We start from the raw sequence: 25,162 nt of genomic DNA on the forward strand, positions 1-25,162 counted from the left end.
ATGTCTTGGCATGTTACGCACCAGCTCCCTAAGACTAGATTTGATGTCGGATGCTCTGGCCCCCGGGAGTGTACATTACTGTGGCTGGGTTTTTAAGATTAATGTGACGAGTGATTGAGTCATCGAAAACTAAAGTTTGGGAGCCAGTAGACTGAGGTTGAATAGAACGAGCTAAGGCTGTTCTGCATCTTAACAGGCTTAACACGATCACCTCAATGACTCCGAGTCTACACAGACATATATTCTTTAGAATCTGTATTAAAAGCCCACCGTTTTCGAATGAGCATCACATGTTGTACTTCGAAATTCACTACTTGAATGATGATGATACTCCTTCCATTGACTGAAAGGAAACAAATTAAGAAGAAGATATTTCATGACACACGTTATGCATGTCAGTCTCATCAATCATCCATCCATCAATTTTTCGATCCGCTTATCCTCACAAGGGTCGCGGGTGGTGCTGGAGCCTATCCCAGCCGTCTTCGGGCAGGAGGCGGGGGGGGGACACCCTGAACCGGTTGCCAGCCAATCGCAGGGCACACAGAGACGAACAACCATCCACGCTCACACCTAGGGACAATTTAGAGTATTCAATCAGCCTGCCATGCATTTTTTTGGAATGTGGGAGGAAATGGCCCTGGGAGAACATGCAAACCCCACACAGGGAGACCGGAGCTGGAATTGAACCCCGTACCTCTGCGCTGTGAGGTCGACACGCTCACCACTTTATCACCGGGCCGCCCTCTCATCAACCACTCAACTGGAAATTTGAGTTGTAGCTCATGAGTGCAACAATCCTAACCCGGTTATTGTACTTTTTCTCACTGTGCTTTGGTTATTGTGTTACCCCACTGTATTGCACTTCACCTACTGTGGCTTTGTCAAAATCAGATTTTTTTTTTTTGTGAACCAAATCTAGTTGCCGAGCAAGGTTTTTTTCTAGTTCTGTATACTTACTGGCCTTGTAAGTGGGAAAGGAAAGCCGCAGCTATCAAATACACCTATACTACAATACATACAGTATCTTCTATACATTTAGGCCTGCCATTGTTTGTGTGTTCAAATATGTTTCGTGTGTTTAAAACAGTGGCGGATGCTGGTCTGTCAAGGAGGGGAAGCTCAATTTCGGACTGCATCATAAAATATGTATGTTTATTTGTAGGAGAATTCTACTCTCGGTTCCTTTTCAAAAAAATGAGAAGGTTGCCTTCACCATAAGATCAGTGATTGGCTCATTTCACTGTCAATCAAAAAGAGATTCAGCCTCAGACAGATCATCCAATCATCATGCAAAAAGCTGAGTTTTGTGGGCCAGCCTATAAACGCCCACTGTACATAGACTCCCAGAGACGTTGAGCGTCCAATGGGTGGGACAAAACGTGCATTTATCCAATGACTCATCTCGTTTCAATGCATTGGGACAACCGACACTGAACTCTCTCGACGCCCAGCGTCCGCGCGGTCGACGCTCAGCGTCCACACAGTTTAAAGCACAGTGAAGCTGCGGGAATGAATCAGAAGAGAGTCGCGTCGTAAGAAGTACCACGTTGCGCGTTGTACCACATATTTAGTCAATGACATGTCCATACAATTGTACATACACACATATAATTTGATCACTTACTTTTTGACATTTCAGGGGAAGCTGAGCTTCCCTTGCAGTCTTAGAGCAATCGCCTCTGGTTTAAAAGTATATGAGGGATGTGATTTTTTTTCCACATGGTCTCTAGATTAGGCATTTTCTTGAACGTATCCCCTGCAACGAACAGGGGTTCAGTGCTCGGTCAAAAGTCTGTAATCAAAGGAACTAAAGACAGAGGGCAGCAGGCAAATGATTTATTGTGAGGGGAAAAAAAGTGAATTACTCTTTATCAGTTGCCAAATCCCATTCAAATAAATCCTTTCTTTGATCACATACTGTACGTGATGACATCAGAGCAAGCTGATCGATTAGACCTTCCTGGCTACCATGTTACAGTGTATGCTAGGACGTGTGTGCCATGTGGTATTTCCGAGCCCTTAATTAATTTTTCTACCTCATTGTCATTTATCATTTGTACTGATTGATCACAACAATATTATAAAGATCCCACTTCCATTTATTTATGCAAATCTCAAGTTTTAATGTTTTGTAAATTTATCCTCCCAGTCTCCCAGTCTTTAATGTGGCCAATATGGCCCTCAAATAAGTATGGATAAAAAAACTTTTTGAAAATGCATACTTGATATTTTGACTGCTCTGAAGTGAGGAGAGAAGCTGTAAGCAGTTGTTCAATTCACACTTGTCACCAGCTCAATGCCTGTCGCTGATGGACAAAGTTTAATTTGTCACCAGGCAATGGGTGGTGGCACATTTTAAGTCAGACAGTTCAAGTGAAGTACGCTTTATGAAAATAGGCCATACAATGCAATGCAATGGTCGTTAACGAGAAAACTTACTTGACCAAGAAATGTACAGTATGTAGTTCATATTAGTCAGTTGCTTTTGTTCTTGTTGTGACTTGAAAACTATTCAAGTGACCGTGACAATTTCCCTAAATTACCTTCTATATACAGTATAGAGTATGTATTAAAAATATATAAATTAAAAACAATTTCAAAAAAACAATTTTAATTAATATGAAGTGGTGAATTAACTAGGTGCACCATCAAAGGTAAAACGGACCCCCGAAAGTGAGTACACTTTCATAAAAAAAAAATTGCTGCATCAGACTGTCAATTTGTCCCAGAGCTTTCCAAAGATTTGATATTAAAATCGGTGGCACCAGGCAGCGGTGGTTAACACATCTTTTTCACAGATCTGAGGTTTGGTGTGTGAATCCCATCTCGAGTTTGCTTGTTCTCCCCGTGCTTGTGTGTGTTTTCTCTGGGTTCACCGGCTGATCATCCTTATATTTTGTGTGTTGCTTTAAGATGTTTTTTCTGACAGAATCCAGCAGGTTGGGTTGAATGGATGTTTGTCAGGCTTTCGTGTACATGTTGACACTAAGAGTTGTGTGTGCCCTGTTACCATTGAGCTTTACAAAGTACACAGATAGCTGTAGAACATTGCAGGAAGGCATATCGGTACGTTGTATTCTGATGATACTGCTCTCCTGTCTCTTCGTCAAGGCCCAGACAAAGATTGTGGTCATGTTTTTCTAGCTTTGGTTCATGAGAAGATAGCTTACTCTCTCGAAATATTATTTCAAAAAACAAGGAGCTTATCAATCATTTAGATCATGCATCAAACTCAAGGCCCCGGGGCCAGATTTCGCCCGCCACATCATTTGTAGTGGCCCGTGAAAGCAAATCAAAGATCACAACTTCCATGATTTTTGCTAAAATCTGGACCAAAATTCCAATTTTTCATCTGTTATAAATCAGTGACATATTGTCACCATTTTCCTGTGACCAAAACCCTTGTTGCCGTTTATGAAACAATAATTGAATATAAACATTATTCTTGACCTCTTTATATAGTTTCGGTCACAAAGGCCCTCCAAGGGAAACGGTCATTATAATGTGGCCCGTGACAAAAATGAGTTTGACACTCCTGATTTAGATAGATTAAAGCACCAAAAGCAAACGTTATTGACAGTAAAGTTGAGCTTGTTGAATTGTTCAACCAACATGGCACTGTATTTGACTCGGTTTGACTGGAACACACATGCAGTCATGAAGCAAGATCAACAAATGATAAATGTATTGCATTTCATACAATTTCCTTTCTTCATTGAAAACCTTTCAATTGTTGATTTTATCATCTGGTTCAATGGGTTGCCAGTGAAAGACAAAAACTGCCTGAACAGCATTGTCTAAGGGTGCTCCAAGACAATTGGCGTCACGCAGCGAGACTTGGGGACCCATTTGCTGAAAATGCCACCCGTACCGCCACAAATTTTGCCCAGCGTTATTTTGTGCCCCTGATGAAGAAAAAAATGATTCTCTAAGTTTCTAATTCCTTCCTACTATTCAGGCTGCTCAACACATCACTCTTTTTAAATCAATCGCTTTTTTTCTTTTTTAATATTCCATATGACCGTTTTCATTGTTGCCTCTGTCTCCTTGTTTTTGTTTATTTATTGCCTCCTGCCACCGAGCCTATTTACCATGTGACCAAGTGTTATTTGAGTGTTTTGTCTGACCACAAATGAATTTCCCTCACCTGGATCACTATAGTTAGTTTATCTTATGGAGTTTTAGATAATTGTTTGTAACTGTTGCTTCATGCCTCATGCCACTAAGTCTACTTCAACATTATCAACTGCTCTAACCCTAACATGTGCTTCAGTCCCAGGAACAGAGGGAAGTACTGCCTGGGAGAAAGACGGCGGTATCGCATCTGTAACACAACACCGTGTCCAAACAACGTGCCCACTTTTAGAGATATCCAGTGCAGTCACTTCAACAGTGCACTCTACAAGGGCAAATTCTATAAGTGGGTCTCAGTCATAAGCAGAGGTGAGCAGTCGATTTTCATTCAAGTTGACAAAGGGATGTTTTGGCCCAATGTTCCGTGTATTGTCATGCCTTGTATAACATAAGCGTGTCCATGTTCCACTTTAGTCAGTCCTTGTGAACTCCACTGCCGTCCACTGAATGAACACTTCTCTGAAAAGATGCTCGATGCCGTCACTGATGGCACCCCGTGCTTTGAAGGCAACAAAAGCCGAGACATGTGCATCAATGGCATTTGTAAGGTAGCGGTATTTCTAACCTTTAGTATATCTCAACGTAAACATCTGATTTCATTTGTCAACATTAATTCACTGGTATACACATGGATGTTAAACCTTACACGATAGGGGTTTTTGGAGTTGATCACCGATCACTAAGTTTGAAGAAAAAAATACTCGATGACCGATTCCATCAAAAGATGGAACAGTCTTTCTCTTTAAACAACTTGCATATTTACTCTCAACCCGCGCCATTGCAGAAATGCATTGAAAAAAAGTAATTAACCCCCCAAATTCCTTCCAAAAACACTGATGAATATTAAATATAATGTGTCATATTAACTCATTCACTCCCAAAGACGTTTTTAAACGTCTTTTCAGACTTGGTCTAGAATTGGCTGGTACTGAATGAGTTAAAATTGAATATATAACACACATACCGTAGCTACTTGTTTCTTTGCCAAAAATGAAATGGTTTTCAGACTTTTGATCAGTCAACAAAACAAAACAACACCCTAAAAACACCACAAACGCTATTGCTTTGTGATTGGATGGTCGAGGATGCAAAAGTGAAAAGTCTTTTCACTCTCAAGATGCGCAACAAGTCTAAAAGTAGATTCGCTTTTGAGCTCACATATGCACGAGGGCAGCACAGAACGACTCCGGACTGAACGAGGTTGTGTACCCATTAAGTAGATCGTGAGCTACCAGTAGCCCGCGAAGTAAGTACTGTATCTTTCGCTCATGGCATGAACTCAATCACTGCCAGCCCGCTCAGTTTAATGCTATTGATATAGCTCCCTGTCAACGATAGTGGATGAGTTAAAAATAAATAAATAAAACTAGACTGCCACCTATCATCCATTGGGAAATGTGTTACTTAATTGAGATACAAGGCAGCCTGTCATACGCCTGTTGCCTGCCTCACCCTGCATATACGTCTATGGGTTCATGCAATTATGCAAGGTGACCGAATGTATATAAGACGTACAAAGAATTCTAAGTACATTTTTAAATAAATACATCGAGAAAATAGGTAGATCATTTAGACTTGGTCATTGCATTTGTGTGTACACTCCTGCAGTACTGTATTTCTTTTGTGTGTTTGGGTGAAATGCTGAATGTGCTACATTCTCTCTATGGGCAAGTGTTATGCAATTGACATTTTGCATTTCATGTTATTCAAAATGCTGTAGCCGTTTTTCAAGATAACATCCACCTGACTATCTGGGACAAAATGCCGGTTACTGATACGCTCTTTGGATTTGGATTAGACTCCAGATTTCATGACATTTTGTGACATTTTTATTAGACACACATTCTTTCATAATTTCTCTTTCATAGCAACGACATCCATCCATCCTTTGTCCATAGTGCTTGTCCTCCTTCAGGTCAGAGTTGACCTTGGGCATGTACCTCGCACAGCCCGTGTTGATCAATCCAAATAAACTATCATTGATCCGACATGCAGTCAGATTTAAACTCTTGATTTCAATCAAAGCCAATAAAAATATGAACTTTCCTTTTCTCCAAACTCTCAGAAATCATATTTGTTCATTTTGTTTTCAGTTAAAAGCAAAAGAATAGAACAGCAATTGGCCAACCTTCATTCTTTGAAATGCTTTTAGTAGAAAGTATTATGGGATTTGCTTTAAACCTTCCCTGCACCCTGTAACCTGATAACATAAGTTGTCTATTGTAGTAGCCGCTGTCCCTAAAAGGGTTCATTTATCAAAAAATGTTCCATTTGACACTACTCCCTGGAAAGACTAACCTGTTCCTCTTGAGAATACCCATAAAAATGCTTACAGTTATCTAGGATAATGAACATTAAAAAAAAACCAAAAATAACCCATTCTGTACATTTCTATCAAAACTATTTCCACATTCACCTTAAAAAATCCCTTTCAGATTCAGCTACCAATTCCAACTAGTATGTCATCTTATTTTATCATTCTGAAAAAGGCCGCACGTGTCTTCAGTCGTGGTTATCCTTCCAAACGTACATCCAAAACTTGTATTTACACATCCATTCAAACTCGCATTTAACAAGTTATTCAACCATTTCGTCAGAATAATGTCTTGAGTTTCTTTTATTTATCTTATTCAAGATTCTGCCATTGTTATTGTTGTGTTGTTGCCTGCCTGTCGCAGGACGTCGGCTGCGACTACGTGATTGAGTCAAATGCAGTGGAGGATCGATGCGGAGTGTGTCTTGGTAACGGCTCCACCTGTGCAACTGTGAGAAAAACATTTGAGGAGAGTGAAGGACTGGGTATGTTTCTCACACTTCTCGCAATTTCAGTTGAGCTCCCAACTGACTTTGTTATCATAAAAAACATTGTTGCATGGAATCGACAACATTCTAGATTGTTTCTGACTTGGCAATGATTCTTGCCACAAATGTGATTCTGTTGTTGGAACCTTCTTGATATCAGCCTTTAAAATGATGCATTTGTGGGAAGAGCACTCACATAGAATAACTAAAATCCTCACTTATGATTCCCCCGCTCTTTGTTCTTGTTTTTGAATGATTGAAGTTTTATCGGTAACAAGGAAGAAACAAGACACACTGGCCATTTTTAATGCATTCTCCACAGCCCAGACTGTGGATGTATGGAATTGTCTTTCATAATGACATCACTTCGTGCTGCCTTCAGCAAAAGGCATTACACTACCTATGCATCAACCAGCAAATCATTGCATGATTTACCTTTAAAAGACACAAGCTGCTCATTCCACAAATGTTTGTGACTTTGAAAAGGGACATCACTGAAAAGTAAAGTCAACTTGTTCAGAACTGTCTAACGTTTTCCGGTAAGAAGCCTTGTTATAACATCATCATAATCTACTTGGTAAAACAAATTTCAGGTTTGTTTTATGTTTATGAAACAATTACATAGACGTCTCTAGGCTTCACAATATCTGCATTAACTGTGATTACACAAGCATCGACACTGAGATGAGATGCGTTGTCATCAAGGTTATGTGGACATTGGACTGATCCCGGAAGGATCATGGGACATCAGGATTGAGGAGATGGCCGAAGCTGGAAATTTCCTAGCGCTCAGAGGTGACGGTCCCAACAAGTATTATCTGAATGGCGGCTGGACTATTCAATGGAATGGCGAGTACAAGGCAGCTGGGGCTGTATTTACGTATGAACGAACAGGGCATCGAGAGAACCTAACCTCACCTGGGCCCACCATGGAACCACTGTGGATTCAGGTGGGATTGATCATAAAATTCACTGTTTTGGTTTTTTTGTGATAGCTGTCAATACAGATGTAGTTGCATCAAAACTGTGCAATTCATTTAATGCTCTTATTATTTCAGAGGTCAATTCAACCCTTTTCAATGTTCAACATTTTTAAGTATAAGTATATTTTTTTTAATTAATATTTCACACTTACCGGTAATTTAATGGGGCCCACTGACTAAACAATGGCATGAGAAATGGCATGGTTCTAATGCATCAGTCAGAGGATTCTATGACATTTTAAAACAAATATTTTAGTTGTTTTCTACCTCAGTCACGTTTTTTTTTTTTTTAAATAGCATTTGGTCACACATACAATGATGCTGCTCTCTTTATCGATTCAACTTTCATCTCACACAAAACTGTGTTTGTCTGACTTTTTCTTCTAGCTCCTCTTTCAAGAGACCAATCCAGGAGTGCGCTATGAGTACACAATCAGTCAAAATATTTCTGAGGATAATAACGGTTCTGCCTCAGTTTTCTTCTGGAAATGTGGATCATGGACTGAATGTAGTGCCACCTGTGGAGCAGGTAGGGGAAAATGCTTTGCTTGAGAATTTTTTTCAGGTGTTTTATTTACATTTCTGTGACATGCTTTCATCAAAATCCCCCATGAATCAAGAGGGTGGTGCCTGAACTTGGCAACCAGTGAGGCTATGCAGAGTGCATGTTGTCATTTCGCTGGAAAGTGTATACATAACAGTGGTCTGGATCTCAGTGGAAAGTGTATGCGTCACGGCAAACTTGATCTCATTTGCAAGTGTGTATATTCAGTCCGGCATTTGGTCCTCTGCTTTTCTGCATTATTTAACAGGCTGGCTTTCACAGTTTTCATCAGGAGAAGCACTATAAAAATTATAATTTTATATATACTGTATATATATATATATGTGTATATATATATATATATATAGGGAGAGAGAGAGAGATGCGTTATGCGTTTGAAGACAGTGGCGATGTACTAATCTAAACAATTAACCCTTGATTATTGCTTTTGGGGAAGAAAATCTTCCACCAAGCATGAGAGCGGAGATGAAGTTGCCGAAAGCAAGATGCTTTGGCCACACAAAAGGAAGAAGCAGCCATCCAAAGAGGCTGTGGCTCGCGCAAACGCCACACCGCAGCGAAGGTGCCGGGTCTGCCTGCGCAACGGCAAACGAAGTGAAACCAGAATGTGGTGTAAAACATGTTGTGTGCCCTTGCATCAGCGTAATTGCTTCGTTTTGCATCACACACCCAAAAAATTGCTTGAATCTCAAGGTGAAGGAGACACACACACATGAACATGCACGGAATTGCAGGGAGGATGGGACGTGCATGCACCCGCGTGCACTCACGCACATGCACACGTGCACGTATAGTGCACTTAGACATGCAAACGGTTTGCGCCAGTGAAAATGGGTGGAATTAACGAGTTAATAAAAGGCACATGGCAGACTTCCTGCAGTTATCCAAAAGGACTCTCAGACAATGAGAAAGAAAATTCTCTAGTCTGATGAGACAAAGATTGAATTATTTGGCGTGAATGCCAGGCGTTGTTTGGTGGGAACCGTGCACCGCTCATCATCTGACCCTACATTCCTTCATTGAAGCATGGTGGTGGCAACATCATCAAGGTGGGATTATTTTCGATGGTAGGAACCTGGAGACTAGTCAGGATTTGATGGAAAGACGAGTGCATGTACAAAGACATCCTTGATTAAAAAAAAACAAAAACAGCACCAGAGTGGTCAGGACCTCAGGCTGAGGCAATTTCCCTTCCCACAGGACAACAAAGTAGAAGCTTCTGGACAACTGGCTTGTGAAAGTTCTCTGCCCCCTCAAACCTTTTGATCTTTTTGCCACATTTCAGACTTGACTTTTTTTTGTTGGGTTTTTTTTTGGGGTTTTTTTGCGAAGCATCAGATCTAAATGGGTCACTATTGTGAAGTGGAAATACAAGACTGAAAAGTGGGGCGTACAATATTATCTGGCCCCTTTACTATCAGTGCAGTCAACTTACGCCAGAAGTTGATCAATTCTAAATTTCTCAATGTTGGCCTAAATCACTGATGATGACAAATGGATTCCACCTGCATGTAATATAACCTCATTATAAATCTGCTCTGTTATGGTCCCTGAGGTCTGTTAAGAGAATACTGGGGAGCAAACAGCATCATGAAGACCTTGGAACACGCCATACAGTATAAAGTATGAAGCAAGATTAGCATACGAAAAGATTCGATAAGCTTTAAGCATCTCATGGAGCCCTGTTGGATCATTAACATTGAAATCGAGAGACTATCAGACCACTGCGAACCTACCAAGACCTGGCCATCCCTCTAAACCTTTAGCCCAAACAAGAATATGCAGCAAAGAGGCCTACAATCATTCTCCATGAACTGCAGAGACCAACAGCTAAGATGGGAAAGCTAACGTGGGAAAGGGTGCTTTCGTCAGATGAGATCAAAATTCAACTTTTGGGGCTGAACGAAAAATGTTGGGTGTGCAACTGCTCCTCTTATTTTAAGCAAATGTTCAATGCAGCCACATACTCTAATTCGGGGAAAGTGTCATCCATTACAGCTGATGTCTGTTACATCAAAGCACTTTTTTGTGGAATAAAAACACCCAATACAATACAATGTATTTTGGGAGCTTAAATGCCACTACTGCACACATTTATTGAAATTTTAAAAAAGCCTGACCTACCCGATCATGTCACAAATGGAGAAAATTAGAACGTGCTAATTGCTTGCTAACAGACACAATTAAAAAAAATGGGCTGATATCAAATGTGGTTGTTAATTTTACAGTTGTTGCGTGGGCAGGCACTCCTGTACACACTGGAGTTGAATATTTCTTTTTTCCTCAATGATAGAGACAACACAAGGGGAAAAATCAATGAGGCAGATGCCAAATGAAGTTGGCTGGCTGTAAATATTATCTTGTAGGTATTTCACAAGAAATCTATTAATGTGAGTCTGACTCAGAACGTGATGAACTCTTTTTTTATGAGCCCGTCAAATGCCACTCCAGTAGATCAGAGTCGAACAGTCAAGATTATTTGATCACCCACATACTTTTAATTTGCTGCAGTGATGTTTCTATTCACCTTAAAATATTACCAAAGTTCAAACTGAAAATGGATGAGAGTATCTTTCGTTGTTTACTTTTCCCATCCAATAAAACCATGCTACTATTAATATAATGCATCTTACCAGCCGCATGCATAAGGGCTTCAAAGGTGTCTCTCTGTATGGAGTGAAAATGCAAAGACGGGTACTGCCGTAGGATGTAAATCTGCCATTTGGAGACACTGCTTTGGTTGAATCTGTCTGTGACAAACCAAACAGCCAATGTTATTTTATGTGACACAGAGTGCAGCTTCCAATAATATTTTTTATTTTATTTATTTTTTTACCCCCCCCCCCCCCCCCTGTACATTGTTTTGTTTGAGTTTCCTTTTCTTTTCTCTTTCCAATAAAGCTGTGCTACCATTCGATAGATTCATCTTTCGTGCATGATACCAGCTGCATGCACAAGGGCTCCAAAATATATTTCTCTGCATTAGGTGAAAATGCAAGGACGGGTACTGCAGTAGGATGTAAATATGTCATTTGGAGACACTGCTTTGTTTCTGTTTGTCAGAAACCAAACGGCCAACGCCCTTTTTTGTGATACCGAGTGCAGCTTCCAATAATCTTTCTTTTTGCATTATTTTTATTGAGTCACACACTAAAATAAAACAATTCTATAGTTGAGTGAAAACAATCTAAGATCAGATAAGAAAACCCTGAATTGAATTGAATTGAATACAACTTTTGCAGTGCTGTCAGGGTGGCCTGGAGGGCATGGGAGGGTCTGTCCATCATAGCTTTTAGCTTGGTTAGCATCCTCATGTTGCCCACCTCCTCCAGAGTGTCCAGGGAGCAGCCCAGGACAGAGCTGGCCCTCCTTACCAATCAATCCAGTCTCCCTCTGTCCCGGGCTGAGATGCTGGCTGACCAGCAGACTATGCCATCATCAATGGCTCATCTAAATGACATTTTGATCATTTGTCCTTAACTACTATCGATAGCAGAGCAAACATTATGTCACTGATACCTTGAAAATAAATGGCGCATGCGTATGCAAGAATGCTTTATTGGCTGAAAACCTCTCATTTCATGATCATTCCAGGTGTCCAGAGGCAGATTTTTCACTGTGTGGAAAGAACTAATGGAATAGTGGATGAGTCATTGTGTGATCCTTTCACCCGACCTGATGACAACCAAACCACATGCAACAAGGAGCCTTGTCCAGCCATGTGAGTTTGAGACACGACTTGCACCAAGAGCCACGTGTGCAGGTCAACGAGTTCAAAGTTCAAAGTTCAACGCAAGTTTGAGGCTGTCCTTCCTTCAGAATTAGTTAGTACTTAAATTGGGTTTATGATCAGGAACATGAACTCTTCTAAGGTCATATTTACAGTAAGTTATATCATCAACTGTCATAAACAATTGATGGAAGTCAATTGTTTGTTTTTGTAATTATACGTAGAAAACGACACTGGTACCGTCAGTTGCTTTTTAAATCCCAGTTCCTCTTCCACTGGCAATGTACGAACCCAATAGACAACAAACATCATTTTTGATGTGTTATAAAACATTCCTACTCAAAGAAAAGGTAACTTTTGAGCAGAAACAGCATCGCAGAGCAATTACATTGCTCTGATTCTTAAAAAAAAGAAGAAGAAAATACACACTTCTAATTGACCTGTTGCCCTTTAAATCGTACAGACTGCGAAATTGCGAGACCAGGCATGTACACACTTAGGACGTACATATTTTTGGAATAATGGAAAAACAGTTCCGGGTTTGTGTCCCGCCACTCCTGATCATGATTGTTCACAATTGTGCGTAAGTAGTTTTGAGTTTCTTAGCAAACACAATGTAGTAAGGTTAAAGTGTTTATGTTGCATGGCTTTTCACCACAGTCAAACTGCATTTTTGAAGCACCGCTGAAGGCACAATTGGCCAGAAACTCAGCAGAGCCATTTTGTTTCATGCGTGCAATACAATCAAATTCATCCAATGTACACTACAGTATTTACTCTCAAAGGTCAAATGCATGAGTCATTGTGTTTGGCTCCATTGTGAAATTTCCATCCCAATTCAGTCCACAATTCAACGAAATCTGTGTCTCTGATTGCAGATGGTGGGTGGGTGAGTGGCAGAAATGCTCAGCAAGCTGTGGGAGCTCTGGCATGGCTAAAAGGACAGTGATGTGCATCCAAGCTATCAGCGTGGATGATCAGAAAGCCTTACCGCCCAGTCAATGTGAATCCACGCCAAAACCTGCGTCCGTTTTGTCCTGCAACACAGACACCCCATGCCCGGCAGATTGGACCACTGGCAGTTGGTCAAAGGTGAGTGTGGCCTGGAATACGACTGTTCAGGTAATGACGTACACATCGTCAACAGTTCCCTTGAATGACGACTTAACTTGGGGAAAATTCACACAGAGCGAAGGTTATCATTCACGGAAAGTAACAAAATAACAAAAAAGAAAAAGTGAAAAATCATTTTCGTTTATGAAATAAATGTAAAACAAGAATGCTTAAAAAAATGAACAAACTGAAACTGCTTTGTATATCGTATGTTGATCAAACTAACTAAAGCTAACTATAATTATCGCAAACCTTTCCTTCGTCTTTGTGAATTAATATTATAATTGAGCTGTCAGGGGTCATTTTAAATTTATTTTGGGTGGTGTTGCAGTACATCCGTCACTTGTTGGGGAATTATAAATACTTAGGTACAATAGTGAGTGACAAATCTACAAACAAATAATAATAATAATAATAATAAAACAATATAAAAATACAACTAATAACTCAAATATTTTTTAAACAAACAAACTTGTTGTAAAAACGACATTTTATTTCAAATTAATGAATTAAAAACAAAAATCTAAATGAAATATAAGCCAACTACAATGGACAATGCAAAACTAAAATAACCTTGCACAGACCCAGGTCTGGTGACAGCAACTGTCGGCTGCTGAGGGCATTGTGAGCAGATGCGTTGCCATGGTGAAGCAGCCCCGAGTTGTACTGCAACAACTTCGTCTTCTTCTCATGCACTGGAAGAAGCAAATGTCGCAGGATCTTCTTTTAGACATGCTAGTTGATTGTCTGGCCCACACTAAAGGGTGAAACTCAGTTTGTTTTTCGAAATACATGTTTTTTGACACCCGTCTTTGTACACCACATTTCCCGGTTTACATAAATCCAACTCACAGCACTGGGAAAGTTGACCCTGGTCCTCCCCAAGGTCATGGCTCCAGACTAACTTTTTTTTACTCGGAGCATAGTGGCCCCTACAACTGAAATTTTAGGTGTGTACACTGTAAACAAACTTGTTACAAGATTCACATTTCCCTCATTTGAACTATATTACTTGTAAATGGGCTGCAGTGTCAAGCAGGAGTTTTGTCAGGTCTCACATGTACGAGTGGATAAAAAGGTTTACATGCACCGTCTTAAATTTTACTGTCAAAATGCTGCTACTTAGGGGCAGTCTGGCACCCGGAGAATCCTTTTATTTTATTTTTACAGTTGATAACATTTACAATGGATTCAGCACATAAACTTTATTTTTGCGATATAAATCAAGAAAAATGTATTGATATTGAACAGTTATTTGTTCATAAGGCAATTAGAGGGGTTAAATAATAACAAGTTGCATGCGCGTATATTTATTGGGGAGCCTTGAGATTAGCTGCTAACCGGTCCCACCTCTCACCCAGTGATTCTAATAAGGATCAATGCTATAGAAAATGGATGATTGGACATATTTAAAGTTTGACTTTTTATCACCTTGTACTTTCATTCTGGCTTGTTTTTTTTCTCCCAGATATGTGCCTGTTCGTGGGCTTGGTATTTGACAGCACCATTGTTCCATGCAGAGATACTGCTGTTAAATAATTTGGGCCATCGTGCTGCAACTTTCTTGTATGGCTTTCTCTTCAGCTTTCTAGCAGGTGCCAGAAGGTTTTCTGCCAAAAAGATCTGGTGTGTGGGGTTCAACTTGAAAACTTTCTCCGCCTTGACTGAAGCCTCAGTTGCAGTTTAGAAAAAGCTCTCCTCCAGTTTCATCAAATCGAAACATTTCCCTCTCATGCTGTTTGAAACATTAAAGCTTCCATCTTGCACAGACTTGAATAATATGATAGTGTGTCTTCACGTTCAAGACCAGCCAGATTTTTTTTTCAGCGTCGGTGGTAGCATTCACGTGTTCTATTTAATGTGGGATACGTTAAACAAAAAAGAGCAAAGTGTATTTGTACACCTGGGATTTCCACAGGCATGTGTTGACACCAATAGCCACGAAACATGGACATGTGCACACAAGTACAATTTTTGTCCAAAAAGTCTCTTCGTGTTTTTATGATATTTCACTCCCCACAAATAGCACAACAAATGAATTAAACTGAGTGTTTGAGTTGAGATTAGTTTTGTAAATATAGTACAAGTAAATGTTGTGAGTCATGGAGGGGGAAAAAAATCCAACTAGCCGCCATCTGCTTTCACTTTGTCAAAGTAGCTCTGACGGTCAGAAGTTGAATTAATGTATTCTGTCATTGCTTCATCCATGCAGTGTTCGCTAACGTGTGGAAGGGGAGTACGTCGGCGTAATGTGACCTGTTCCAGAAACACCGGCGTGGACTGTGACCTGCAAAAGAAGCCCCTCTCTCTGAGTACCTGTTCAATCCAAGACTGTCCTCAAGTTGTGGACAATTTTGGTGATATTGACTGGTCTGGAAGTGGATGGACAAGCGAAGAAGTGTTGAATGAAATTAACTTCATACCTGCGGCCAAACTACCTCCGAAGTACAGTTCCACCAAAGTTCAATCAAAAAACAGTGATCCAAATGATGTGAATAACATCTTCGAAGACTTCCATTATCATAATAAGATAGAAGGTGAAGACAATACTCCTAAAGTGGATGACTTCTACTATGACTACAACTTCATCAACTTTCATGAAGATTTATCAGATGAGAATGCTGGAATAGATTCAGGGAACAGTCAGGAACAAGATTTTCTGCATGAGGAAGAGCCAACTGGCAGTATGAGGACCACAACTCTTTCTTTGAAACCTGCAGAACCAGAAAACATTACTAAAGACACCCTGGAGAACATTGGAAACCCTGGAAAAGGAGAACCTTCTGGAAATGTTGATGACTACCTTGCTGCGGATTATCTTCTGCCTGTTCCCACCACTCGGTCACCTCCAGAACATTCTTCGCAGAAAAATGGGTACGATGAGCTCCTTTGGAATGAAAACAATAATGCGAGTTCCCCTTTGAATGACACTACCGGAGAGCCTACAAAGAGTAAAAATGTGGGGCAAGATACAGACGAGGCTAAAAATAACCACAATTTCACAGGGGAGGAAAATCACACCGGGGAATTCACTCCATCACATGCTGGTTCAAAGCCTGGAATTCAAGCTGAGGACCGTCACACTGTCACACTGACAGAGAAATCCCGAGAAGAAGATGGCTTAAAATTGCACCAAACTTCCACGATGTCTCAATTCGCTACGCCTAAGACTTTAAGGTCTTCAGGAACTGTTGGAGCTTCAGAGTTATATCTTACTCAAAGTACCAATGAATCAACAGCATTCTCACCTGATTTTCATCTGGACAATTTGCACCCGACCCATCTCACCACGGAATCGGTTGCCATTCAAGTTAATTCTGACAGAGGCGTCAGTACGACCTCACTGCCTCCCTCTGAGAGTTCCACGCTTCTCCTTACCCCAGATCTTGTCATGTCAGGAAATCAAAGTGACCCTGATGACACCATATTGTCTGCCGGAACACAGTTGCAGCCGCCTACGAACCGGGAAGGATACAGTCAGCCTCCCCCAGATCGTTTCCAGCCAGCAACAACGGAACAGAGTCTCACGAAAGCTTCGACTGAATGGACTGCGGCAGATTCCTCTTATACATCATCATTTCCGTTTGATGACCACGACTACGATCAAATCCTAATTCCCCCAATCATAAGATCGGATATTGCGAGTGACCCGGACTCTTCATACAATCCCCCACTGTTGAACACCGCGTCCACCGAAGCCATTACCACACGAAAATCGAAGACGAGTATCTCACCAAGGCAGCATTCTTTTCTTTGGCCACCCCCTCAGACAATATCAGAACAAACGCCAGCCGCCACACAAGTGGCAGCCTTTTGGGTCAGTGGCAACTGGAGCTCTGTAAGTCTCAATGAATCAATCCCACTCTGTTTTTGCACTCCAGCAGAACAACATACTTGTCTGTGCTTCACTGTTGCTGGTTTTAATTTTCTGTTTTATTTTGGTCACTGCAGATATTTCAGTCAGATTTACCTTATATAACCATTTAATATGATTAATGCCCTGAATTTGCCTCCAAGTGTTGGAAATGTCCAAATATTTTACCCAATGATGCATAGAACACAGTTACAAACACTCAGAGTTTAACAGGCTTAGCCTGATCTCAGAAATGAAACGAGGTTTCTCATGTATGCCAACGTCACTTGCTCATCTGGTGAACAGTCCTTTGTGTGTTGGAATGTTTTACCGTGTTTCTGGCCAGTGCTCTACAAGCTGTGGTCTGGGTGCCATCTGGAGGACTTTGACGTGTAGTACTGGCTCCGAGACTGATTGTGACCCAGGCGAGAGACCCACACCTGCCCAGCGTTGTTATCTGCGCCCCTGCTCCATGTGGAAAGTTGGGGAATGGACTAAGGTGAGATGAGACTTGTTTGATGGGGTTTTTTTTGTCCACTTTGGGGATTTGGAATTTGCATTGATGACATTCCACATACTATTAATTTGTGTTCTGTTTGCTTTCAACACATTTAACCAGTTGATGGCTTTGAGGCAAAAAATAGTGACTGATGATTCTGTTCACCTCTAGGGTCCGGACTGTCATTTCTCTATTAGTCTGTGGCTTGGCTTAAAGCAGGAGTGGGCAATTTATTTTCCAGTGTGACTGTGTGAGAAACTGTCATGGATGTAGAGTTACTCATCAGATTTTTTGTGATATTATTACACTTACTGAGTCTCGTAACACTTGACAATTTTGGGACCGCGACACATATTTAATCACTTAATTTAAAGCGGGAATCAGGCTAATGTATCACCTACAAAGCAAGATATTACACTAAATCAATCACCACAATCAGAATTTTTTCACCCCCTGGGAAGGTAAGGCAGCAAAGTTGACTGGATTGCCCATTCTATCCCTCTTGCAAGCGTTTCATTTGGTTGTACATGATCATCAGCAATTTTCATGGCTGAGAAGTCACTGTGAGACAAGTCACTGTCAGGGTTTCCTGGAATAAAATACAAAACACTGTGCTTTGTAGGTATGATTTTAATGAACCATGTGCCATCAATCGCCGTGCATGAAATAGTGGTCATTCTGGTTGGATGTTCGTGATCAAAATGCAAATCCGTCTGCTTCTGAGCCTAAGACATCCGGTGGCTGATGATGTCACGCCATGGCAACTCCAATCGGACAAACTACAATACGCACTACGAAACTGCATTATGATGTGCTCGTTTATTTTTTCCCATTTTTGGTTCAACTCACCTCAAACCTTTGTTTTCATGTCAGAAACAAAATTACAAGATGAACCGAAATTCTACACCCCCCCCCCACCCCACCTCCCCATGAATATATTATCAGGGTAAATCGCCATGGCCCTCTTTCACTATGCCAGAATGTTGCATAGTCACCTTTCAAAAGTCTTTACGGTTGAGCAATGTCACTAAATATAGCGACAACAAAATTTTGTCGGTAACACTGGACACAAAAGTAACTACTTTTGTACTCTTGCTCATTGGTCGCTCCCACACTCATCCACATCAAAATAAAAGCATCACATTGTTTCCTTTTTTTTCCTTTTTTTTAAAAAAACTTGATAACGACCGTGAGGGCCAGTCAAACTGGATAGACCTGATGTGGCTTGGCCGTACCTTTGGTCTTGAAGGCGTGTGCGTATATGCATGTTTAATAAAATATTGAACATTGCTCTCATTTAATAGTGAATCACAATTAAAAGCATGTTCCCATTGTGCACTTAGTACTGGAAAATTTTACTGTTGCATTCCGAAAGTCAAAGCTGCTCTGTATATCTATGTATGTATTCATTGTATTTAATAAATGCTTGCAGCATAGCCAGGTGTGTTTTTAATTAGTATTTGTAAACAGGCAACAGATAAGAATAAGCCCACTGAAGATCTGGAATACAAAACAGCTCATTTTAGAAGACACCTGGAAGCTCCTAACCAAATGACTGCGCTCTCTTTTTTCAGTGCTCCAGGAATTGTGGGGGTGGTATAAAATCTCGAGAAATCCAGTGTTTCGACATGCGGGATCAGAGACCTCTACGACCTTTCCACTGTCGAGCAATGTCCTCCAGGCCACAAAGTCAAATGACCTGTAATCTTCAACCATGCCTTGACTGGTACACTTCTTCCTGGGGACAGGTGCCTAACATGACACTTAAATTGAGATAATTTCTCCTCTCGCACCACCTACTCTGGCTGCCTTAAGGGCAGGTTTATGAAATGAAATGTTTTTGACAACAGGCCATCACATCACTTTTAAGTCTGCTTGACATTTAGTGATGCCACTTTTGCTCGGAAGCTGAAAATGAGCTAACGTGGTTTTCTTTTCCTTCCAACATCTTATTTTGAAAATGGTTCGCTCAAAGATCTCGGTTTGCTTTTCACAAACGTAATGAAAGAGACGAACAGAAACCCTTTCAGGGTGTTTCTGAAGGTCACTTGTTCTTTTTACTATACACCATAAACGGTTGTACTTGTCTCGCCTGCAACCTTGTCCTGCGTCCATCATATTGTGTAGCTGTAATTGTGCGTGTGCGTGTGTGTGTGTGTGTGTGTGCTGAAATCAGTGTTCAGAGGTTTGTGGAGGTGGAGGACAGCAACGACTTGTCACCTGCCCAGAGGAGGACCTTTGTGACACTGGCCTGAAGCCCAACAACATTCAGCCATGTAATACTCAGCCTTGCGCTCAATGGCTAATTGGATCCTGGGGACAGGTATAAACTATGGAAACACACGCAACATATAGGAATGGCATGTGACCTAATCTATATACATGCTACCGCTTTTTCGATTGTTTGTCTTAGTTTTGGAAACATTACTATGAATATCTGATCCACTTCATACTCAAGCTTAACAATATACAATAAATGGGATTGAAAGGACAATTGGCTAAAACCGGGTGGATTTTGTTCCTTAACTCAAATTCCACAAAGGTAATATGAATCAGAATGTGAAGTTTATACTAGTAGCGGTGCCTAGAACATATTATTGTCAAGAAAATTTTGGGGTAGACCTCCCCTCAAATTTTCTTTTTTTTTTTTTCAAATCACACATAACCATAATGTTGCCTTAAAATAAATACATAATATATACCAAAAAAATATGAAATCAAAATAATAATCCTGCCTTTATTATGTATAACATTTACCACTCAAAACTGGAGCTAATTTCCATCAGGTCCCTTTCAATGGGCATTTAAACTTTAATTATCAGGAACAAAACACTTTTCACCCCTTTGAAAGGTTGTGAAGAAATTGAGATTATTCCCTCATGATCTTGGAAATAAAATATGTCCACATAGCCCCTGAAATGTGCTCGGTTCCCCTGGTTGGGAAACAACACCGCCCACACGGCACATATATACAGTAAGTGCATCAGTAGAGCTGCATCATTCATCCTTGCATGATTTTGTGTCATCACACACACACACACGCTCACAAAGCAAGGATTATGACTTCTTTCCCGATCACTGCTCCTTCTGTCACCTCCCCACATGACTGCTGATTGCAGGTCTCACACAAAGGCCTTTTCACTGTCACATCAGCAGAGCCAGAACAACCATTGATAATCATGTGGTGTCAGGATGAGCATCATGTGACTATATTTCAGATGATGTGTGTAATCGCAAAACAGAACACGCACACGCAGAAATAACAGTGGCCTTTGAAACCATTTGACTAACATAACGGTTATTCTGCTTTGAGGAACGGGCAAGATGGAAGCATGGGTGCGAAAGACCAAAAATGGGACCCCAAATCCTTCATACTGTGAAGCAGCATTACTAATTAGAAGACCGTGGACAAATATATACAGTGCCCTCTATATTTATTAAATTCTATTTAGATTGCAGAAGCATAATCTCATACGTAAAATTGTAGAAATGGTTCAGCAGACACAGAGCCAAGCTCCTCCCATGGCCATCTGAGAGGAGAGGACTCAGTTCACTGGATGATCCCTCTTACTCTATTCGCCCATCTTGTGAAACATTATAGAGGAAGATATGGTGCTGTTTTGTTGGCTTTACAAAGTATTGACATCAGGAGCGCTAGTAATTGTAATTGTGCCACACATGATTTGATGGAAAATAATTCTTTCTTAATGTGGGATTCCCCCCCCCCCACTGAATAAATGCACTTAAAAAATGAGAGTCCTATGTTATGTAGGGAAAAAAAACAGAATTTATGAGAAGCTAAAGAATGCATCTTAACCAGGGGTGGCAATAATTATGGAATGGAATGTAGCTCTATGAAAAAGAAGGGAAAAAAATGCTATTTTTGTTTTGTTTTCACCTGCAGTGTTCAACATGATTACACCCCAACAGATGGGATCTCAAAACGCAGGGTTTTATAACACAAGTTTTTTGTTTATAACAAAATACTCACAAATTTGAGCCACTGAATCCAATTTTTTTTTAAAACGTGATGTGTTAAGTATTCATCTGGAGGAATTGACCATTGATTAAAATCACACAAGCCAGGGCAAGTTTGAATGTGACTTTTTTTTCGTGCATCCTTTATAAAGTTTGGCCTGATTCCAGTCTTGCTGAAGTACTCCCCCACGTCCTCCCACCGCCTTCATCAAAATTTCACAGTGTGTACAGGTATGACACACTGTGGTTTGTGAAATGAAAATCATCAGATGCTGGAATGGAAGGGCTGCAATACAAATAGAAATTCTCATTAAAAAATAAAAAAATCTACAAGCTCTCTTCTTCCCCAGAGCTGCATCTTAAACCAAACTCCTGACTGCCTCAAATCATGGCAAACACCTTAATTAGCTCTCTCTGCAACCTTTGAAGTGAATCATTTTTAAGTAATGAGTGACAAATTTTCCCTTCAGTGCTCAGCATCCTGTGGCAGTGGAGTGCAGCGGCGACTCATCAAGTGTGTGAACACAAAATCTGAAACAGAACAAGAGGTGGTTCCATCTCAGTGTGACCCTGAGGTTCAACCGAGGAGCACACAGAAGTGTCACTTGGATGAGTGTCACAAGGATCCTCCCGGTGAGAAGATGACTTGCATTACGTATAGTACCCAAACAATTTAAAATTTGTATCCACTCCTGTTGGTTAATGTATTTTGTAACTCACTTTGGTGCCATTTTTTTCTCATTATGGAGCTCAACTTCTGCAATTTTTTTTCGTCTCTTTTCAATGAAAAACAATAGGTTGGTTTAACCTAGTGTTTCTCAAATAGTGGGGGAGGGGGCGAGGCTCCGTCAAGGGGGGCGCGTTTGACCTCGGGGAACATGTTTTTTTTTTTTTTTTAACTGTCCTAAAATAACGTGCAGTTGCACCTCCACTACATTAGGGGGCAGTAGCGCTCTCATTGGCAGAGTTTGCGCAGGGAGCATTCTCAGGGAGGAAATATGAAGAGGCTTATGTAGTGCTTTGCTTCAATGTGACTGCGGTGGCAGACGAGGAAAGATCGATGTGCTTACTGTGTCTAAAAATGTTGGTAGCGGACACGTGCCGTATATTGCCAACAATCATGCCGCTTTGTGACTGCTACTTCAGTAAACCAATACTGTAATGCTACACATTGAGCAGGAGCCGAGAGTTGCTGTGTCCTGCTTCAAACCTCGCTTCGAAAAGCTGTGCATTTCAAAATGTGCTCATTGTAGCCATTAATCCAGACATCATCTTTGATTAAAAAAAAAAAAAAAAAAAGCACAAATTCTTTTATATATTTTTGTTTTGCTGGTTAAAGTTTTTTTTTAATATTGTGCTCCTGAGATAATGTTGGTGATTAGTTTGAATGCATTATTAGTTATTGATTTTATGTCATTTTATTTTTCGGTATCGTGTGGTTTGACATGGTCAGTCAAAACATATTTGTTAAATTAAGGATTTTATGTTATTTTTGAATTTCAGATGCACTTTAAATCTTTTCTGTTCCAGTTACTAAAGCTATTCTTTGTTGTAAGTTGGTCCATAAAGTTGGTTCATATTTCTTTCTTTTTATATTCTCTTAAAAGGGATACAGTGTTATGCAAAGGTGTACTTATAGCAATTTCATAGACAAATGATACTATTTATCGTCGTGCAGGGTTGGGGGGGGGTGCGAGATGTTTTTCTCTTCCTTGGGGCGGCATGACAGAAAATAATTGAGAACCACTGGTTTAACCCAACTCACCTTTCTTCAAACAGTGATTACTAAGGAATGTAATAAGGAAGAACCATACATTTTTTTCTATTGGAATCCAATCTTTCATTTGGTACACATCCATGTTTACAAAGTCATCGCCCCCAATATTCTGTCAGCCTTGAAAGAGAATCAAAATGCTCGAAATTGGCTAGCACTCTAGGGATTGTCTTCAGAAAATTGCTTTGTCATGTATTTAATTGAATACAAGTCGAAAGGATTTGAACATCATCATATTCTATTTTTAAGTATGTTTTACACCAAGTTGCAACATGATTGGAATTGGAGTTTATACAACTGTAATTTTCAATCATTATGTTAAATGGCTGTGGTGTGCTACAAAACATCTGTATCTTTGTCAGTGGAAAATCCCTCGTTGCTGATGTGCCTTTGCCATTATTATCCCCGCAGGAGGTTATATTTGTAGAGGAAGGAAGAAATGACGAGCAGCATGCATTCGGTCATGAAAGGGATATTAGCTCCTGGCTCACGTAGATGGTGCCACAAAGTAAAGTAACAAAGTGACACGGGGTCGCCATCTTGTTATAACTTTTAAAAAAATTATAATAATAAAAAACACAATAAGCATTTCAAACACCTCTAACAGATTCATTCACAAGAAAACAATCACTAAAGTACATGCCTTGTTCTCCTGCCTACATGGCTTTTCTTCTCAATAATGGCCAACTCATTGTTCATTCAGATGATTCGGCGCATCGTATTATGAGGCACAATATCAATGACAGAACCAATCCCTGCTGCGAATAGTGGGAAAAAAATTGTAATTGACACTCCCCTTCAAATGTTTAGAATTGCTATCCCGTATCAGATTAGATTGTGAATATACTACAAACTACGATCCTAAAAGGCTAAAATGCAACTATTACAGCAAATGGCATCGAGGCAGGGGTTCGAGTCATAGACTGAATTTAATTGAACCTTCGTTCGACATGTGGAAGTGCAGTAGCATCAAGAGGTTTATGTTTGAAAGCAATAGACTGCTATAATTCACAACACCGATACGTATGACGAGCTCCTTACGTGATTTGCATGACAACATCTCAGCTCAAATCACTCAGTGAGGATGTTCCACGTTGCCGCTTGTTGATTACTGTTCTATATTGGGCCTGCTGGAGCCTGAGGGATGATTATGGGTGAGGCGGGTCAAGCATCGCCAATAGGAGAAGAGACATAAACAGGAAATGAAGCATATTTAGTTGCAGCTGCTGCCTTTGTGCCCCTCTAATGCAATCAAGTGTTTATTATGTGCATTACACATCTAACATACGACATCAGACCGTGTTTAATGGTCAATACGCTTTTGCAGTTGGTTTAGATTTCATGTTGGATTTTGAAGAATCTTTTAAGAAAAATTCATAATGGGCACTGAAACCGTGCGGAACGGACAAAAGTTCAACATGTGAACATCGGGCATTGCATAATAAATCATGTTCCAACAAAATTATGTGAAAAAATCAAGTGTTAAAGCTAGCCGGTACATTTTGTGGCAATTGCTGCAATCCAATGAATTCTGGAAGTCTCAAGGAGACAATCAATACCTTTTAAAAGGGAATATTGGCCCACTTCTTGTGAGACTGCATGTTTCACCTTTTATCATGTATGCTCAACGTCGAATACAATGTCTACAAAAGCCAGACGACGCAAACATACCATACATACTGTATGATAAATTGGAGGAGATAGCAGGGTTCTCAAACTCAACTCATG

The 25,162-nt window shown here is 40.4% G+C and overlaps 1 protein-coding gene across 1 annotated transcript in view; it reads left to right on the plus strand.

Annotated features, from left to right (window-relative positions):
• The window catches only part of adamts7 (a disintegrin-like and metallopeptidase (reprolysin type) with thrombospondin type 1 motif, 7), a 77,483-nt gene that overhangs the window by 49,134 nt on the left and 3,187 nt on the right, over positions 1-25,162 (plus strand). Inside the window, exons 12-23 of the mRNA XM_086106855.1 lie at positions 4,277-4,446; positions 4,552-4,685; positions 6,816-6,936; positions 7,645-7,889; positions 8,310-8,451; positions 12,082-12,208; positions 13,096-13,309; positions 15,543-17,168; positions 17,530-17,682; positions 19,257-19,430; positions 19,859-20,005; positions 22,131-22,293. Of these exons, the coding sequence (XP_085962981.1) occupies positions 4,277-4,446; positions 4,552-4,685; positions 6,816-6,936; positions 7,645-7,889; positions 8,310-8,451; positions 12,082-12,208; positions 13,096-13,309; positions 15,543-17,168; positions 17,530-17,682; positions 19,257-19,430; positions 19,859-20,005; positions 22,131-22,293 (3,416 nt within the window). The remainder of the gene's footprint in view (positions 1-4,276; positions 4,447-4,551; positions 4,686-6,815; positions 6,937-7,644; positions 7,890-8,309; positions 8,452-12,081; positions 12,209-13,095; positions 13,310-15,542; positions 17,169-17,529; positions 17,683-19,256; positions 19,431-19,858; positions 20,006-22,130; positions 22,294-25,162) is intronic.

Source organism: Hippocampus guttulatus, chromosome 3, assembly GCF_054856545.1.
Source record: "Hippocampus guttulatus isolate MCC_2025c chromosome 3, RoL_Hgut_1.0, whole genome shotgun sequence".
Classification (NCBI taxonomy): Eukaryota; Metazoa; Chordata; class Actinopteri; order Syngnathiformes; family Syngnathidae; genus Hippocampus; species Hippocampus guttulatus.